The sequence below is a fragment of the Protopterus annectens genome, chromosome 4.part1 (genome assembly GCF_019279795.1).
Source record: "Protopterus annectens isolate FY-2018-M chromosome 4.part1, PAN1.0, whole genome shotgun sequence".
Taxonomy (NCBI): Eukaryota; Metazoa; Chordata; order Ceratodontiformes; family Protopteridae; genus Protopterus; species Protopterus annectens.
The window spans coordinates 924,883,444-924,904,961 of record NC_056734.1 but is presented as its reverse complement, the minus strand read 5'-3'; the positions used below and the strand labels follow the sequence as shown (position 1 = coordinate 924,904,961).

The window sequence follows — 21,518 nt, the reverse complement described above, 5'->3', positions numbered from 1 at the left end:
CACATGCATATAACAACAGGTGAGAGAGGGAGTTTCCAAGAGTAGCAGATGATGGATAGTATTGAAGGGAACAAAAACAATACTAAAAATCTCACTTTTCAAATTGCATTGCACCCAAAACAGAATCAAACCATTCAAAGTGATATAAATGAGTAACAGGTAGTCACCATGATGGCTTAGAAGTATTCCTAATGATGAAAATCTGTAGATCAAGGATGCAAACCACAATCCTGCCAGGCATAACTACCTCTCAAGTGTATGTTAGTGTGTCACCAGTGCAGTATTAAAGAAGTTAAAATGATGAAGCATGAATTTTCAGCTATATATAATAGGATGTAAAACTACTTCATTTTGTTAGCTAAGTTACTTCCTACTGATTCCCTGGTATGATGATTTTTGAAAGAGTACCAAAGGGCAGGACATATATTAACTAAAGAAGAAATGCTACAGAAAAATGAAAGCCTAGTCTTTATACTAAGGGACATACTTGTATCATTCCTATAAAAATACAGAGTTCTTATCTAGAGAAATCTGTCTAGCAAGCTGTTAATTTGCTCTGCTTTGCTGTTTGTCTTGTCTCTGTTACTAGAATGCTTGTCTTTTTTACTGGAACATAGACATGAAAGTAGCTGGCAAAACTGAATGTCTGCCAAGTCAGCCTTAGTGCTACTGGTACCGCCTCACAGCTACCCTTACCTTACACTTTCCTCCTTTAATCATCAATTTTGCAGTCTATCATCTAGTATAGCATTCTTTTGGTCTACTGCCTTATCAGTGAAGGAAACATTCCTCATATTAGCCAAGTTCCCATGACATACTAAATGTGCTCCCTCCTACCCTATCTATACTTAATTTTGAACTCCACCTAATCACTGCATATCATTTTACCCCCACTGAATTATATCTTCCTTTGTATATATACTAAGCCTACTCTTCTTGTCCTTAGAACTCAATATATTAATCCTTCTGACAATCCTTATTGCATTCATTTTTCACCAATCTTAATTCATTTTCTTGAAAGTCATCTAGAACTGATTGCAGTACTCCAGGTATAGTCACACCAAGTTCCTAAATATTAATAGAATGCCTTAACTCTATTCCTCCTGTATTGTGGCACACCATGCTTGGACATTATCTCCCTGTGCTGTTGGAGTGTTATTCTGGCCATGATCAGACTCTCCATGTCCTTCATATGATTTGTGTTCCCTAGCTGGGTCTATAATATCTTGTCAAGTCTCACCCAGTCAGAAGCATCACCACCAAGTTAAAATAAGCTGGGTGAAGCTTTAACTGGGTGAACTTAATAAAGACAAGCAATTTTCCACAAAGCAATCCCATGTAGCCCCATTTGAGTACTTTACATTACTGCTTTATTATTTATATATATATATATATATATACACACACACACACACACACACACATATATATATATATATATATATATATATATATATATATATATATATATATATACTAACTCCATAGTTGGCCGAAAACATTGTATCACCTTCAGTGTATACATACAAAGTACACTAGTAGTGATTCCCTATGAAGAACAGAGACTGACAAGTTTCACATCAGGAAAATGAACGTAATGAGCTGAGCCTTCATCCACATTATACTTATTGGAAGACTGGAGAATGTCTATAGTAATTTCACTGCATAAAGAGAGTACTCATTAGGTGTTTGTCAGTTATATGCCTGTTGGTTACTTCTTCTATTCTTAGGAACATGAGGAATGGATTCTTCAAGGTGTGCTAGATTAGTCCTTCCATGGTACATAATTTCCTCAATGATAGTAGAATGGCACAGGAAAGTGGAAGAAAAGTCTTGCTGATGTAGGTTACTTCAGTCCATTAGTGAGAGTCATCTGCTGTACAGTCCCAGGTGATGCAGACAAATGGGAGCTTAATGGATATCATTAAGTTCTTGACACTGTTCAATACATGTGGGAAAATTAAAACTAAAAAGTATAGAAATGAATAATGTGAAAATGGAACCAGTCTCAAGATCAGTGTGGGTGTGCAATACTAGAGGTGCGTTGAGTGGAGATGTACAGGAAGGAATTAGTAAACAAGGTTCCCAAGAAGTTGACAGTAAAGGCCACTAGTTTCACCTTACCCAGATCCTGCATAATGAGGGATACAACCAGCAAAATAAATCACCTACCGGCCTCTCTCTCAACCAACTAAACTTGCTTGAACTAAATAAATCTCTACTAAACTAACAATTAATTACAACCTTCAAACTACTGCACAGCCCTGAAAAATGCCCATCTCTTCACTCCATCAATCAGCTTTACACTAGTAAGAGACCTCTACACTCCACTGACAAATCATTACTCTCTGTAACTAAACCTAACAACAATGCAGGATACTCCCTGCATTCACAGTGCATTGCTAATAACTGGAATACCATCCCACTCCACTTAAGAACGGTCTGCAAATGTAAAGACTTCAAATGACTACTAAAGCAACACCTGGTAGATAAATGTCTCTGCAACCCCCCCCCCCTGGATAAACTGGTACTAATATATATTTTTTGCATTTGTACCATAACTCTTTTCTGGACAAAAATAATGTACTCGACAAGCCACGTTGCTTCACTAGGGACGGCTTGCACCTGTCACCCCTGGGCTTTCGGATATTGGCAAAGGCTCTTGCCACCCCCATAGTGCCTTTTTTAGGCAAGGCTCAAAAGTCAAACCCACCTCCATAGACAGCACAAGGAACAAGAAACTAAGGGTAATGCTGCTAAACGCCAGAAGTCTTAAACTCAAGATGCATGCACTCGAAGCTCTCCTCAGTATGGAGAACATCGATATCTGTGCAGTGACAGAAACCTGGTTCAAGGCTCCAGAGAGCACCCCAGCACTACCAGGTTATACCTCATATCATGCTTTTCGGCCCCAAAACCCGGACCGAACCACAAAAGGAGGGGGAGTTTCCATATTTATCAAGGATATCCACACCTCCAGGTTAGTGGCATTGCACAGTATCGGAGACCATCCATGTGCAACTGACAGTGGGCAAGACTGCTTTTCAGTTTATAGCATCCTACAGACCACCCTCTCAAAGTCAGGAATCCCACTCGGCTTTCCTGAAAACATTGGAGAACATGAAGATCTCTCCGAACACCATTATATTGGGCGACTTCAACTACCCAAACATAGACTGGGAGCATTACTCAAGCCCCAGCACCTTAGCCCAAAGGTTCCTGGAATTTATAAACTCAAATGCTATGGAACAACTAGTCACCACTCCCACAAGAGGGGAAAACATACTAGACCTGATCATTAGCAACATGGGGACTCTATGCTCCATACCAGAAGTATATCCCTCATTGGTAAGATCAGACCATAAATTAATTTCACTGGATATCCACATCCCAACCCCACCCCCAGCCCAGGAAACCACAGTGAAAAACTTCTCAAAAGCGAACTTCACACTTCTCAAAACCGAAGTGGAATCCTTCAAGGCCCCAGGGCCAGTGGAAACTACGGCCCAAACTGCAGAATCCTATATAAACGCATTCTACGGACATCTCCAGGAATGCATGGATCATGCTATCCCAAACAAAATCAAGACCCAATCATCCAAAGGCAGGTGTCCAGTCTGGTGGACCCCAACCATAAATAAACTGTACAACAGAAGGAGGAAGCTACTACATGATAGAGCAAAATCCCTAAAAGGGAAGGCATCTCTGATCAGTACTAGCAAAAAATTACGATCCCTCATAAAATCCTCTAAGGCCAGCTTCGAGAGAAAAATTGCACAGGACACTAAAGACAATCATAAGGCTTTTTTCAGTTATGTTAGGAACCTGGGATGCAACTCCCAGACTTGTTCTGAGTTGATTCTAAATGACAAAAAATACACTGAACCCACAGACATCGCCAATATCCTGGCAGACAGGTTCAGTGCAAACTCCCCCCCCCAAAAGAGCAAGTATCTATCCTGGCAGAGTGCAGCCTCCCAAACATCTCTGATGCTCAGGTGAAGGCCGCTCTCTCCAAAGCAAAAAACACTGCTTCCATGGGACCAGATGGCGTCCCGAGTTGCGTCCTACATGAACTCCAAGAAGAACTAATCCCTCAAGTAAAATTGCTGTACAATCTCAGCCTCACTACAGGATATGTGCCCAAAGAATGGTGTACAGCAACAGTGGTCCCACTCCACAAAGGTGGCGCCTCTGCGGACCCTGGAAACTATCGCCCCATAAGCCTGACTAGCCTAGTCTGCAAGGCTATGGAGAGGATCATCATGGAACTCATAAACAAAGACATTGGGGACCTACAGACACTAGATCCTACCCAATTTGGCTTCATCAAGGGCAGATCCTGCCTTTTGAACCTGGTCGACTTCTTTGAAACAGTCAACAAGGCCATAGATGAAGGGAAGGTAGTCCACACAGCCTATCTGGACCTCGCAAAGGCATTTGACACAATACTCCACTTGGGCATCATAGATAAGCTATCCAGCCTAAATATAACCCCCTATGTCACAAGATGGGTCGCAAACTGGCTCAAAGACAGAACCCACAGAGTCAGAGTTGCTGGAGCCATGTCAGACTCGAAACCGGTCACAAGTGGCGTCCCACAAAGTTCTGTCCTGGGACCTCTCTTGTTTGGTATTTACTTTTCTGAGGTACAGGCCAATGTGGGAGGACTATGGCTTACCAAGTTCGCAGATGACTGCAAACTGGGCAGCATAATCGACTCTCCAGCTGACACAAACATCCTTCAAAAAGGTCTCAGAGAGATGGATAACTGGTGCCAGGGCCATGGTCTAAAGCTAAATGCCAAAAAGTGTATAGTCATATCCTTTGGCAAAAACAATGTGCCCACAAATTACCACATAGGTGGTAACCCATTAAGTACAGAGAAAGTAGTTAGGGATCTGGGGACCCAAGTTGTTAGCAATCTCTCTTTGACAACCACATTGCCAAAGTGGTTAGAAAGACCTTCTACATAGCCCACCTCATCATGAAAGGATTCACATCTAGATCAAGAGAGGTAATCTTGCCCCTTTATTCATACCTCATCAGGCCCATCATAGAATACAATGCCCCCTTTGGGATGTACCTTACCCGACACCCGCAGCAATTAGAAAGACCCCAAAAGTACCTCACCAGGAGGATCAAGGGACTCAAACAGATGCTATATGCTGCTCGGTTAAAAAAACTCCAGCTCTACTCAGTTGCATACCGCCTACTTCGAGGCGATCTATGCCTGACATATAAAGTTATGTCCAACCCAGAATTAATGGACATGCTCCACCTCAGTAAATCTAAATCCCTTAGAGCCACGCGCTCGAGGGACTTGAACCTCAGCACAGAAATAAATAGAGCACGCTGGAGGGACAGATTCATAACCCAGAGGCTCCCTTCGTTCTGGAATAGAATTCCAATTCATGTTAGGCAGAGCACCTCACTGACTCTCTTCAAAAAGAATCTTGATGAGTGGATGGGGGATTGTAGGTTTGTCCCGGGGATTACTTCCATGTCACTATTAGACAGAGGCACAGTAAACTAAACTTTAAAAAGGGCACAGTATACTCAAATCAAGGGGTGGCGTAAGCCAAACACAATCGGGCTAGGCTTATAAATGCCCCAGGGCAGATAGCCTAGTATGAATCTATGAACCTATGAACTATTATCACAACTATACTCTCCTCTGTCATCTTACCTCCTTTATCTTTCTTGTGCCTCCTTCCCACCTTCCTTTCTTTGGGCTGCTCTAAGTGTTTATAATAAAAACTTTTATTCATACAAAACCCATGCAACTGTTATTTTTAATCAAAACTGTTTGTAAAGGATGTAACTTATGTCAAGGATGCTTGAATAATGCAGCTGTTGCTCATGAGTAAAACTGACTGTAAATGATGAAATAATGCAAATGCTGTCCATGATGTCTGTATAATGGAGCTTCTCGCCTTGGGCCTCCACTGAAAAAAGGCACCAATCATTTGGACTTTCCCAGTAAACAAATGTCAATGAATAATAAATAAAAAATAATAAATAATAATAAATAAATAAATAAGCTATATGAAGCTACCTGGTATGGCTAGAAACTAAAAACACTGGTACAAAAAAGTATCTGCCAACAGCACACCATGCAGCAAGGATTTTCCTATTCTGTATCCTTTACTCTGGCTTTCTGACCAGTGAACATTTAAATATAAGATATTACTGCTGCTAAGCAATGTTATCCTTCACAGCTGAAGTTTCTCGATATGTGAAAGACATGCTTCAGTTGTAAAATCCAGTTAGGCTGCTTTGACCATCAACAACAGTTTGATGGATATTCCTAGAATGCACTTCAAAATCTGTGGGAATGTGGGTGTTTTCTTTGCATGTAGGTGATTTATCTGGGTCCTGTTTCATTGACAGGATGCTCCCAATAAATTGTGGATAAAATAATTATAAGGTTTGACTTGACGATAGAGTAGAAGCAGTATTTTCCTACACCAACTGAGCTCCTTACTAAATAACATTTTTTTTGTGACTCACACAGCTGGACCATCTGCGAGTGACCAGCGCCCCTCACCATTTTCTAAGCACCCTCTGCCTGAAATGCATCAGAGTGCTTATAAAATATATGTTGATAATCTGACAACTCCTTCAAGTATGTTATGCTGACATATGACATTAAATAAGAACACATGCATATCCTCCTGGGTAATACTGTGGCACATTCATTGGGGTTAGTAAAACTGGATAGTTTCTAAGATCCTCTTCTTGTTTTCAGATTTGACCCCTATCTGAGAGTAAGAAATGGAAGATCAACTTTTCATCTTCTATTCATGATACATTTCTTTAAACTGTATAGTGAAATATCTGGTAAAAACAGTAACACAACAAATCCCAAAGTTAAATTCTATAACTGAGGATTTTATTGTTTCCATTCTGCTGAACCAAGCAAACATCAAAAATTTGCTTGGTAGATCGAGTGTATGTTGATGTGCTGTGACCTTACGTCAACCCCAATTATTTTTTTTTCAGTGTACAAATGATTTTATGAAAAGCATGTAGTGAATCCTACCTTGACAGTTTAACTGCAGTTGTCTATAATCAAATAAGAAATATAAGCTTGAAAAGAACATATAGACGGCAATATATAAGAGTAGGCATGGATTGCAAGAGTACCAAGGTAGTGAATATTACTGAAGAAGGATTGGTTATTTATAACCAGACAGAAGAAGTTAAGCAAATTAATATTTGGAGTAATGACGTTAATTTGTTTTTGAAATTAGGAAGAAATTTTGCTTCACTGTGTTTAAACTTGATACGTGTAACTAGAAATTAAAAGCTTAACTGAGGTTAAGATAGATACTTTGCAGGAGGAAAGGCGATACACTGAAAGTAGAGAGGGATAGAAGGGAATATGGTTAGATTTACTCGATGATTATGCCATGGCCTGCCTTCACATTGCAAGGCTTGCTCTTACTCCTGGATTATGAGAGGGAGTATTAACATAACCTGAATGACACAGATGTGGAGTGCATATCATAACGCACATGCATTCCCCTGATTTTTTAATGCATTTGAGATATGGATAAAAAGCTGACTCATTGCTGTGGCAAATATTAGACAGGCAGAGACAGTCCTGAAATGCTAGTCTATAAAAGAGAACATCCTTCCAAAACCCAAGTCTATTATTGTGCAGTGAATCTGTTTCAGATATGCCAGGATGCATATGTATCAATACTGCATGGCAGACTTTATTATGCTTTCTTTAACTTCTTCTCTTTCATAGCTAGAGTGTTTCCAGCTTTGGATATCGACCATACTTATCGAATAAAATATATGTTTTTTTCAGCCTGTCGAAAGTGACTGTGAGGTGCATATGTCAAAAGCAAATGGTGCTTTCCAGGTGATGAATCACATCTGCAAAACAGTTGCAGGTATGAAACCATTATTTAAAATTAATTTAATGCAAAGAAATGCAATGACTTTACAGATATGTAAATACGAAGTCCACATTGCTTCCCTATGGTGAATGTTAATATTGCAGGATACAAAGTACTGAAACTGAACCCAAATTTTAAATGTGTTTCTTAATACACTTATTTGCTTTGGTTAAATAACTAGGTGTACTGTGGGTACTGCATCTCTTTCAGACAGATGCAACATATAATAAGCATATTCAAGAAGGACACGAACATGTAGGTGACATATTACATGACATGAAATAGAATGTGGTATACTTAGATAGTAATCCAGAAAAGCATATCCATTTTGATGAGGTGCTTATGGTATATCTAGGAAAACATTAAGGAGTGTGAGTTTTCCAGATTAAAATAGATATTGGGCAAGATTCATTAATGCCTACACTAAGTGTACAAGATCTGTATTCAGGAACACCCCTACCACATGTTTTGTGCTTTCTAATCACTCAGAAAGATTACAGAAAGTGTACATGTAGTCTACACTTTGTGGTAACTTTTATAAATCTCCCTTATTATTTAAGACTGCAAGAAAATCAATAGGAAAACTAAAATTAGGAAGAAGAAGAAGGTGTGAGTTATGCTCATGTTGTCTGTTCAGTTAGTGCACTTAGTGTAGGAGTTAATGAATCCAGGCAGAAACTAAAGCTATGGAAAGACAGCATCCATTCTCACACAATTAGGAAACTAAACAACAAGAATTACAAAACAAAGCAAATTAATATAATTTACTATAAGGAAAAAAAAAAAAACAATCCGGGTTACATTTAAGGAACTTTAGTGTACTAACTTACAGAGATATTTATTTTGCATAATATATTTTTCTAATTATTCCCCCTAGTTTTGGACCACCCAGGACAACTGCCTACAAATCTATTTATTGGTCCTCTGGTAACAACATACCTGGAGCATACATGCTCCATTGACCCATTCATTTCCTGCCTTGGGTGAGAACCTATCAAGCCATTAATTCTCCTTTATTAGCCAGAGTCAAAAGTTATCAGACCATCCTTGATGAGAGTGTCTCCCTTCCTAATTCTTCCCTCACTGGTTGATGGTTTTATTAAATGCCAGTGCTCTGGGGGAAGTTCCCATTGCAAGCCTTCACATGCACAGGACATTCCCTGCCTTGTGGTACTATTCTTCCATCCCAGTAGCTGCTAACTCTTACAACCCATCTGTCCATTTAGGGTCAGTGGTACAGCAGGTCACACAGCCTCTGTTCCACCAGGATGAGTGAATTGATAACAGCTACTCCCTCACCCCCCCTTTTGTCCTTCCAGGGCCAGAGCAACTAGTTAATCTAAGGTCATCTGGGTTATAGGCAGAGCTTTATCCCTCTATGCCAAATGCAAAGGCTCTTCTCCATAATCTTGATTGTTTAGTTGACAATCAGATGTTTTTTAATGGTGGCAGACTAGCGCGGTGGTTAGCACTACTGTCTCACCATGTTTTGTTCTCCAGTTCGGGTCTGGGCTGGGTTACATTTTTTGGCAGAGACTATGTAACCTCCCTATGTCTGTTTGGGTTTTCTCTGACTGCATGCATTTCCTTTAACATTCTGAATACATGCATTCATGAGCATCTATTTCTCCAAATAGGTGTGAATGCTCTGTGCATCCTGCGGCAGATTAGCATCCTGTCCTGTATTAGTTTATCTGCCTTGCCCCTACTGTCTGCAAGAATAGGTTCCAGCTTCCTGCCTTCCTTACCTGCATTCAGTAGGTATCAGAGAATAAATGAATGAATGTTTGAATGGGCTTTTAAATAAAATATTTAATCGCATGTGCAACCACTGGAAACATCATAAACTAAGAAATGGGATACAAGGTCATCATTATGATAAAAATAAGTATGCAAATGTGATTTTAATAAAGTGACTCAAAAACTGTTCATTACAATACAGAGGAAGTGGAAAGGCAACCGACAGAACTGGGAAGGACAGCGTAAGTGATAAATGAGTAACACACGGGAGTACGAGGGAAATAGTAGTATTGGGTGAAATGAAAAACAAGATAAGAATGTAAGGGTAAAGACTGGACATAGATACATGTTTAATTGGATTCAAGGCACTATGCAAAATTTGATTTATTTTTATCATTGTTTTGGAGCTTATTTGCAATGGAAGCTTGGGAAGAAAATGTATTTTATTTATTTATTTTGCATTTGTTAATATGATATTAGAAGATGAAATACTACTTCTACAACTACTACTCCAAAGCTTAAAATGTGATGAAAGAGATCACTTATAATAAAATGAGAGATACTTAGCTGCTTACCATAAGTAATACATGGGCAAGAAATTCCATAATATTAACTTAGGTTAAGATATTTAAAACATGTAAAGCTACCAAGTTTAAATGTATGTAGGATGCTGTTTCTGCTAGGAGTATAGTATTAACATACAACAGTGGCTTATGCAGCAGTTTATAACATTGCTTAGTGGTCTTGACCACAGATTAAGGCAAGCTGAGTAGGCATGCCATAGCCAATATTATAACAGTCTGATAATAATGGCAGTTCGAGATGACATTCTTGCTGGACAGCAGTAGCTATCATCACCGGGTAGTTAATTTAGCAGCCCTCATGCAAAGAAGTTTCAGGTAACAACAAAATACTACAACATCTCACCTGAAGAAAAACAACAAATATAACAGTCCATTGCTTTAATACCAAGGAATTTAAAATAATAAACTTGATTTATATACTTACTATATTATTATTAATAGTAGTAGTTGTAGAAGTAGTATTTCACCTTCTAATATCATATTAATGGTCTTATATCCTTTTTCGTAGTGGTAACTCAGTTTTCTTACTGCTAAAAGTGAGCTAGATATGCAGTATTAGCTATGGTGCTAGTACAAAAACAATTGTAACTGAACACTTCTACCTGTGTTAGGTTGTCTAACATTTCTTCCTTTATTTACTCATACCTACTACAGCTGCTGCTTCTGAACATAACAAAAAGGTCCTTCCTGGCAATATCATTAGTTTATGATCCAATGGCTTTGCCAGGAAACAACTGGAACATAGATCATTATTTTAAATTCATTGCAGTACTGTTTTAAATAATGATATTCATCTGGGGATATTCTGCAATGAATTATTGTATTTGTAATCAAAGGGGCAGAACATCTCTTCTACTCATGTCCAGCCTACATTTCACAAGGCAGTGGATAAGGCCTTGTCCTCTGAACAGGATCAAGAACATTTCACAGGACAACAGATGTGGCCTTTGCCAGGAACATTTCACATGACAATAAATGTGGTCTTGCACTTTCAGCAGGACCAGAAGCATTTCATGTGGGATTGGATGAGGCCCTTGAAATGTGAGAAGAATATGGCTTCCCTTAGTAGGAAATGTTGATTATTCCAGATACTTGTCAGGTAACATGCAAATGCAGAATCCTCAAAGTAGTTGTAGAACTACTGTATTGTTCTTTATTTTCTTACTGCAGATAAATTTTGTTTTTATGTTTCTGGGACTTGTATGTGTTAACAAGCATAGAAGATCATTGACTGTGATCTTTATTGCCTTATAACAGCAGTCACACTTTTGGTATCCTAATTGTTTCCCAGTGACAGCAGATGTCATTGCTGGATGAGAGGTAACTGCCCTGTGTTTAAAGGCATGTCTATTTTCATCTATTACCATTGTGTGTTGGTAAGATGTTTTTGCATTAGTAGTCTATCTTGTCCTTTTTGGGTTGTTCTACTTCCTCCAGCTTGAGGTTTTTTCTTCAGCTTACTAGTTGTGTCAAATTGTGGGTTACTGGGATTGGTTCTACCACTCATCATTTGTGACTTTGCCCACTTTACTTTTGAATGCACAACTATTTGAAGAGTGGCTATATTTGTGGTCTAATATTGACAGATATTACTTGTATCCTATTAAAACAAGTTGTCAGCCATTTAGCATGGGAGGAATTTACAAGCTGCCATGGACTGTTTCATACTCTCTACTGTGGTGTTCTTCCCCAACAGATTTAAAATAGTACAAAACTTGAGTCTTTTGAAACTCAAGCAGCAATGTCAACATCTTGCCTTGCTTTGTATGAATGTCTTTAAGCATACAACTTACAATACTAGTAGGTTTATCCTTCTTCCAGTTTAGTTGATGCTTTTCTCCACTTTTTTGTTTATTATATCTAGTGTATTCTTGTTTTATATCATGCTGCTTTAAGATTTTGTGGCATTGATGAATGTACATTATTGTTTAAATTATTTTTTGCTAATGTGAGACTTGTATTCCAAGACCCTACTACTTATCTACTGACCATTTGACTCTCTGTGCTAGTTAAACCACTAATTTTCCTGATATTTAGGAAACTGATGGCACCCAAGAGAGAGTCTTTACATGTCTTGACCTGGGAGGTCATTCCAGAGTTAGGGCCATTTATCACCTTCTGAGAGTAAAACTACACTTGGAAAAGGGTTCACCTTATCTACTGGTGATATTACATTGGACCTATCCCCTGAAACCCTACTTAGGAATGTATTAATCCCTAGGTGATTTGGAACAAGCTGGCCATTGCCACTGGCATGATCTAATTGGCTGGCCTGTCATTTATCATGGAGACCTGGAAAATAATTCTTGATCTTATCCAGGTGCAAACATTCCTGTAAGTTTCCCTTCACAACCTTAGACATAGTAGCAACAGTGTTGGTGTAGCTATCTGTATATCATTCTGGCTCTGGGTACCCTAGCTGAATGCTGAAAGTTCAAACATCCTTGGAACAGGAGTGAATTTCATTTCATATTCCTTCTTAAGTACTATCCATCATGTTTACTTAGGAACTTCTATACAAGATTTTAGGATGTCTTCATCAGACATGTGCATGAGTGCACTAGGTGGTTAATCCTTGATGGATAATGAAACCAATGAATTCACTATGGCACTCCTTAGTGATCCCCAATATCTGGACTTACGTTTGTCTTCCAGCATATAGAAACTAGTGACTTGTTGATGGAAGAAGTACTGTCATCTGATCATCACTTGGATGACTTCAGGCTAGGGCTCCTACCAATAGGGCTACTTGATACTGAGCTAGTCCATTATAGAAAATGATGTCAAATTAACAGTGGTATTTTCTTTACTTATAAAATATCAACTCTTGGAGGAGGTCAGTGCTGATAATCCATGTACCCAAATTGAAAACAACAGCAGGGTTGTAAATAGTATCATGGATGCTGTCAACACAGTTTGCACACATCTCAGATCTACCATTTTTATAGTGACCCATGATTTGACCACAAGTGTAGTGATGAATGGGATGAATTTTGGAAAGTAAGTGTGTTAAAGAAAACACTAAGATCAAAGCATGTAAGGTTCAAGTAAGGCACCTTTTATTACTTGCAGCAAGGAGACAAAGCATGTAGATACAAGGTTTTGTCTGACTTTCCATGGTTCAGCATGCTATTCTTATACAGTTCTCTGCATGTACACAAGAAAATATTGTTAGTTTAACTGCTGGTCAGAAAGGAAGACATTGTTAGATTTACTGCTGACATGGTCAGAAAAGAAGACATTGTTAGATTTACCGCTGACATGGTCAGAAAATTGCTGTCTTGCAAAACATGTTTGAGAAAAACAACCTGGCCTTGGGCTAATTTCAGCCCTCCTTTGTTTCTTACATTTCTTCAGCTGTTCAGTTCTTGGTATGATGCATTTGCCCAGGGTCAAGATACAACCCTGGCCTCAATACACATTCTGCTGACTGTGGTAGACTTTCAAGCATCAATTGTTCTTTTATCTAGGTTTTCTGCAGCTGCACATATTTCACACAGAATAAGCTGAATAAACAAATTAATTTCTTTTTAACCCTAAATGCATCTAAGCTTGAACATTGCAGTTATACATTTTCTTAACATTTCCCCCCTTTTAATACTTTATTCTACCTTCAAAACAAACATAAACAGTTTTTCTTCTCATAACCATCTCCTACTTAGGATTTACAGTTAGAGAGTCATTCAGTTTAAGCCTGTGAAAGCATTTGTTTTTTTTTTTTTTTTCAGTTTTAAGTAATTCCTCAAATTCAGTATCTTGGTATAAAGTTTCTGAAACTGAAACGTCTACTATATTCTTAACTAGTCCTTTCATACAGGGGATGCAGCAACATCCACACACCATCAGTAAGGCTATTCCCACACAGATGGCAATCAGAATGTTCATCAAGATGCTGCCCCAACCCCCAAGCCATTTTTGGAAAAAGTCCGTCAATGGGTTTGGTCTTGGTTTGGTCATGGCCGACACCTGCTGAATTACTTCAAGATGGTTGTCTATCTCATGTTTGTTGTCAGGAATGTATGAACAGTGCTCCTCCTGGATTAAAGCGCACATAGCTCCTTTCGCCGCTAGGGTGAAGTCAAGAGCCATGTGATTTTGAAGCACCGCTGTTCTCGTGGCAGTCAGTTCATTGGTTACCAATTCTAGGGCAGAAAAGGTTGCATTACTCATTATTTCAAGAAGTTTAGATAGTTTTTTCAGCTCCCAGATCGATTTAGTTGCTCCATATGCTGGTAATATGCCTTCCCACGATATGACATCATCACCCAGATCCATGTGCGATAGCTCTTTGTTGTTTCCAGGGCCTAAGTCATGATGGTGTTTCCAAGGTGCATTGATTTGCCCCACTGGATTAGCAGGTTTCTTAATTTCTCAAACATTCCGAATTTTCCCTTGAGGTAAAACTGCCGTGTGTCGTATGGCCGGAACCAGGTACCCCAAAAAACAGCTACTGGACCAGTTCTCAGGTAGCCATTTATATGCCTTTTTTCCACATATGAAGTAGCAATTTTCTACTTTGGTGGTAACTTTACTATGAATATACCCTTGTCCTGCATGAACAATTTTTTGTCAATTATGGACAGTTGTTTGTATAGAACAAAATCATATTTTACTTCCTCGATTGTTCTATGCATCAATTCACAAAATGTGTCATAGTTCGTGTTGCAATAAGATCCGGTGTTATTAGGTTTAGTGTAGAATCCATAGGGAACTGTTGCATTGCAATAGCTCCATCCTACCTTGACTGTATCGTTTTTATGAAAACACACAGTTCCATTTTGACGAATAGCCAAGTGTAATGCTACCTTATCTTTAGACGTGACATCTGATGTATCATGAATTAGATTTTTCCAGGTCTTATTAGCCCCTAGGGGAACAGACGTTAGCAGCAATCCCCCATATGCCATAGGTAGGGTTGTGCAGACCCAGCAATTCGATATATTGAAAGTTTCAGCATACACGTATTTGATTGCCTGGTAAGTATTGAAATTCGGGTGCCACTCTGCATGCTTACTTAGTTCTACTTGTGTAGCAGAGAAGAGAAACGGCCATAACAAAAAGATTACTATTACCATGATGGCCAATAGAATGGTCGTGCAATATTTCTGCAGGAATGGTTGCTCCATATTGCTCTTATTTTCTCCATTCTTCCCAAAGGGATGGAAATCAGTCTTCATTTTAGGTTCTGTTGATCTTACTCTCTTCCCTAATAGGACCTTCAGCACCGATGGTTGCTTCACTGGGGTTGAGACGAGCCAGTCCTGTTGATCTGACCCCCCTTTGTAGCCAGACTTTGTGCTTAGGGTCCCAGTGGAGAGGTAAGATCTTTACCCAGCATAAAGTCTTTTACTAGCTTGCAGTGTGTCAGATGGATCCACGAAGCCCGCTCTGTGATTTTAACTGCAGTCAGTGTTGACAGAAGTACCTGGTAGGGACCTTCCCACTTTGGTGACGCCCAGTTTTTTCTCTTCACAATCTTGATCCACACCCAATCTCCTGGTGTCACTGCTACTTCTGGTGTCCTAGTTTGTTCTGAACCTAAATCAGAATTAGACTGCAACAGATGTTTAGAATTTAACAGTTTTTTCATGTATTCAGCTAACACAAAATCAGCTTCCTGACTTAGGGATATGAGAGGTTTCCACTGGGGTGTATAGTATGCTCTCTCATACAACTTTCATATGGGGTCAGGCCCTTTACTGAGGGAACTGTTCTCATGTTTAATAGTGCTAGGGGCAAACAATACAGCCAGGTTTTCCCAGTTTCAGCTATCAATTTCCTCAGTTTGCTTTTTAGCAAACCATTATGCCTTTCAACCAGCCCTGCAGACTGCAGATGATATGCACAATGATTTTTTTAGAGAGATACCAAAAAACGTACTCAGCTGCTGTATGGTTTGATTTACAAAGTGCGTTCCGTTGTCACTATATATTCTCTCCAGAATGCCAAACCTAGGAATAATTTCCTTAACAAGTACCTTTGCTACTGTAGCTGCATCTGTATTTTTGGTTGGAAAAGCTTCCACCCACCTAGAGAACATATCTATAATGACAAGGCAGTACTTCTTGTTTTCACATTTGTTTAGTTCTATGAAATCCATACAGATAGTGTGAAACAGATATGGTGGTGTGGGAAAACTCCCTTGCTTAGGCTTTATCACCCCCTGTGCATGATGTTTGTTACAGATTTGACACATTAAACAAAAATTTTTAGAATAGTTTGTAAATCCGTACATTGTGAACACCTGGTTCACCAGCTGTACCATCCCCCCTGTTGAGACATGGCACTGCCCATGGCTCAACAATGCCGTATAGTGGAACACGTTAGAGGGTAATATTGGTTTTCCCTCCTTAGAGATGTACAGCCCCTTCTCGAGGATGCTCCTCGTCTTATCCATCGCTGTTTTTCTGCTTGCATAGTGAGTGTCTGCATTGTTTTTAACATATCTAAATTCAATGTTTCAGAGTGTTGTAATTCCTTATCTAGAAGGAATACCTCTGTAGCTGCCTGTTTTGCAGCTGCATCAGCTCTTGCATTACCTTTTGAAATTATGTCCTGTTGTTTAGTATAAGCTGTACATTTGCAAATAGCTACCCTTTGAGGCAATTGAATGGATTCTAAGAGATCTAAAATAAGCTGCGCATGATTTATAGGTTTGCCAGTAGATTTTATCATTCCTCGGTTTTTCCACTGTTGTGCAAACACATGTACAGTGGAAAAAGCGTATTGACTATCAGTGAAGATGTTTACACACTGATTCTCTGCTAAGGTACATGCACATGTCAGAGCAATCAATTCTGCTGCCTGTGCAGATAAATGATATGGTAAAGATTTTGCTTCTATAACTTCACTATCAGAGACTACTGCATATCCTACTAGGTTCTGTCCTGCAGGGCCCCTTTTGCACGAGTCATCCACGTATTATGTCACCTCGGCATTATCCAAGGGGACATCCGTGAGGTCTTTCCTAGGTAATGTCTTCTGCACGATTATTTGCAGGCAGCGATGTGGTGTGTTGTCTGCAGGAGTTGGGAGCAGGGTAGAAGGGTTTAAAGTCATGCATTATTCAATTGTCATATGAGGTTGTCTCAACAATATGGTCATGCAGGAGAGATGCCTAGCAGGAGAGAGATATGCTACTTTTTCTTGTAATAAAATAATCGTGACTGCATGAGGTACCCTTAGAGTGAGTGGATGAAACAAGACTACTGAAGCTGAAGCCTGCACTGCCATTGCTGCTGCGACTACTGCCTGTACACAGTGTGGCAAGGATCATGCTACTGGGTCTAATTGTGATGAATAGTAAGCTATGGGACATTGCTTATCCCCATGTTGCTGTGTTAGTACTGATGTCATATAACCCTGCTTGCAATCTACAGTCTGGAAAAAACGTTTATGATAGTTTGGCAATCCCAGAACTAGAGAGGATGCTATCAATTGGTTCAGTTTACAAAAAGTAAATTCTGCCTCTGATGTCCATTGTAACGAATCCTGCGCTGCCATCAGTGTCTTATATATGAGGTCAGTTAAGGGTGCAGATTCCAAGGCATAGTTTGGAATCCAGCTTCGACAGAAATTTGTCGTTCCCAAGAAGGACATCATTTCCTTCTTGGTGGTAGGCTTTGGTGCCTGCAAGATTGCCACTTTTCTGTCCTCATTTAAAGTTCTACCTCCCTTGGATATTACATATCCCAAGTACCTTACCTGTCTTTTCCATAGCTGCAGTTTGTCCTTGTTTACTTTATGTCCCTCAGCAGCTAAGAATCGTAGAAGTGCTATGGTATCTTCCCTATAATCCTGCAGGTTGGGGGCCGCTAACAAAATGTCATCAACATAAAGTAAGACCTGACTACCCTTTGGCGGATTAAACCTTGCCACGTTGCTTGACATTTCTTGCGAGAATACTGTAGGGCTCTCACAATATCCCTGTGGCAGTCTTGTGTATGTGTATCTTTTTCCCTGAAATGTGAATGCAAACCAATACTGGCTACCTGGGTGTATTGGTATTGAAAATAATGCATTACTGATATCTACTACAGAAAAATACTTATGCTCAGATTTTCAATCATTTAACAGGGTGTGTGGATCTGGCACTATAGGTGCCCTTGGTATTACGGCATCATTTACAGCTTGTAAATCCTGGACCATATGCCACTCTCCATTGGCTTTTCTAACTGGAAATAAAGGTGTATTACACGGGGAATAGGGAGATTCCACTATCACCCCTCCCTTAAGTAATGCTGGTATGATGGGTTCTATTCCTGCCTCTGCATCTTTTCTTAAGGGATACTGTTTCTTTTGTGGTCTAAACGCTGACTTTGGTGTGATACTAACTGGTCCTGCCATATGGATAAGTCCTACATCTGATTTCCCTGTTGACCAGAGAGTCTCTGGTATACCGCGCAAGGCGTTTTCTTCTTCCGTCAAAAGGAGTACCAATCAGCTGTCTTTGTGAGACTGCAAATGTACAGATGGGTTAGCTTGAGTTACCCAATTCAATTTTTGTACTTGTATTCCCTGTCCTGACAACTCCAGCTCTGTTTGTTTTTCCCATCTTGTAACTTTCTCCCCTAGGTCTGCCCACCGTATGTTTTTATTCTTGGTTAAGCTTACATGTGGCAGTCGATTGGATTTATAAAGTGTCAAAAACTCCTGGGGCAGTGAACAGCTGGCTACACTATTCCCTTCTGCGTCCCAGTATAAGTTCCTCAGTACCAACCTGTTTGTACGATGCTTAAATAATTCTTTTTCATACTCATTATCAGGCCCTGGTGTGTTACAAAAATACAGGGTGCAATGCAGCAGGTGCTGTTTATCAATGTCCTGGGAGGGAAACTTACTGACGGCTACGTTCATCAGTTCTTTGGTCACAGTCCCTGGACCAGTCGTAACCAGGTCCTGACTGTACCAATAAAATGTTTCACTCCCCGATTGAACCATAAAGGTGTCAGTTTGTCGCTGCGCTTCCATACCCTGCGTAGTTGGAACCACCGCTATGCCAAACAACTGCATAAGATCCCTGCCCAAGAGATTTACTGCCCATTTCGCAGAAACTACAATCTTACTTATTTGTGTTAATCCTGAAACAGGATCTGTTATGGTGATAGTGCGGGAGAGGGGCTCCCGGTATAGCTGCTCATTTGCTGCTTTGACCAATATGTAATCAGATGACTCTGAATTGTCTGGCAATTTGGAGGGGTGTATCAGGGTCCGTGATGCCCCTGAATCACACAAAAATTTAACCTCACTACCTCCTACCAAAAGTGTAACTTCTGGTTTTGTATCTGCTAAATAGAGCTCCAAGCTCAATAAAGCCAAGTCTAGTACTTCTTCTACATCATCATTAATTTCCTGTACTTCCTCCATTTCCCTTTTCACATCCTTGTTTGGTCTTTCTGTATCAGTTTTTTCTAGTGATTCCTGACTATCATATAGTCATTCCTTACCTTCCTTGTCTTCCGTTGTAACCTTCTTATTTTTCCTGCAATCCCTTGCTAAATGTCCCTTTTTACCACATTTAAAACATTCTCCCCTTTTCTTATGTCCTTCAAAGTCTTCTGGTCGTTGATCAGACTGCTTACCTCCCTGTGTGTTTTTCCTGCCCTTTTTCCCGGGGTGCACTACATAAACTTCTGCTCCATCTTCTACGGAAAATACCTGAGTTTTCTTTTTCTTTTGCTATTAAAATGCCTTTCAGCACGTCTAGCATATTCAAGTAGTGAGTGTAATCTGCTCGTTCGATGGTCGACCATGTGTTTTGTGATGAAACTGCTTATAGGTGTACTACTACCTTTTAGAAATGCATTCTTCAGTTGCTGTTCATATGGGGAATCTTGTTTTTGATCTTCAGGAACCTGCATTCCACAGTGGTTGTTAAAACAATCCAGGGAAATGGAGGAAGTACAGGAAATTAATGACGATGTAGAAGAAGTACTAGACATGGCCTAGCAAAGTATCGGTCAACTGATTCACCCTCCTGCTGGACACATTAATTAATGCAAGTCCAGTCTGCTCTAGGTTTCCATTTCTCAGAGATGCGGTCTGTAAGTCCCTTCACTCTAGTGTCTAATTCTGCACTGCTATGTGGGAGGGTTTTTTATGCAGCGTCACAAGGATTCCAGTTGCCACAAATCATGTACCAATCTGGTCCTACAATCTGTCGAACTACTTTTTCTATTTCTTCCCCATTCAAGTTATAACTCAGCCTCATTCCTTGTAAATCTTCAGAAAATTTTCTGAAGTTAAGTTTCGGATGGGGAATCCCTTCTGTAGCTTTCCAGATATCTTCCGGAGTCCAAGGTCTATACACCAGGATAGTTGGAGTCTGATCTTCCTGTCCTGCCTGAGGGTTCGGAACTTCTATGAGTGGGCATATTTCTTCTTCCTCTATAGGTCGTGTATCCCTAACTACCTGCCATAATTCAGAGCCTTTTTCTTGATTATTTGCCTTTGTTCGGGACCTAGTTTCGATGGGATCCCTAACTTTAACTAATTTCAGTTTTAAGCTGTCCCCATCTTCAGTAAGCATAGGATATAATGGAGGTGGATCAACCTGGCCACTCGCTCCATATTCTGGTAAAGGAGGGGGAGGCGGAGGTGCCGATGCCATTAGCAAGTAATTGTCTTCCTTATCTAAAAACATTGCCTTCGAATCTTTGTTCTTTTGGTCTCTATGGTTTGCTTCCTCGAGCCACCTGTGTGCCAGGGGAATTCCTAACTGTCGTTGCTTTTTTATGACCCTTAGAATTGGTTTTGAGTTGCTTGATAAGCTTGATAAGTGAGGACTTTTCTAATTTCCCATCAAAGTCATACTTAATAACCCATTTTGAAAAATATCTAAAGTTGTCTGCGCGCTGCGACTGCATGCATTTTGCATCTTCCGTCAGTGGTGGGTTTCCGGGTGTCTTTGTACAATTATTACCCATTTTTCCCTATTTTTGTTTGCTACGTAGACTGTACAGAAAATATTATCTGATGCCTTCAAATTTTACGTGTACCACGGATTTTGTTATAGTCTCTTCAGAATGACTGTCTAAAGCCTACTGATCTATTTCACTTGATCTATGACAAGACTGTACCTTTTTCTATCCCTGACTGTAAGAAAATACAATCTGACAGAAACAATACATATTTATTCCCTGATCTTGAAACAGAAAAAGTAGATTCACCTTACCTGAGCCCACGTGATTGATCAATGATTTGCGGAAAACCCGTCCTTCAGTCACAGATCAGAAGGTGACTGGACTCTTTTGACAACAATTCAGTTGGAGGTCTTTATGCT

The 21,518-nt window shown here is 39.8% G+C and overlaps 1 protein-coding gene across 1 annotated transcript in view; it reads left to right on the top strand.

Moving 5' to 3' along the window:
- AHSG (alpha 2-HS glycoprotein) overlaps positions 1 to 21,518 on the top strand; it is a 66,298-nt gene that overhangs the window by 16,530 nt on the left and 28,250 nt on the right. The window contains exon 3 of the mRNA XM_044070649.1: positions 7,823 to 7,907. Within this exon, the coding sequence (XP_043926584.1) occupies positions 7,823 to 7,907 (85 nt within the window). The remainder of the gene's footprint in view (positions 1 to 7,822; positions 7,908 to 21,518) is intronic.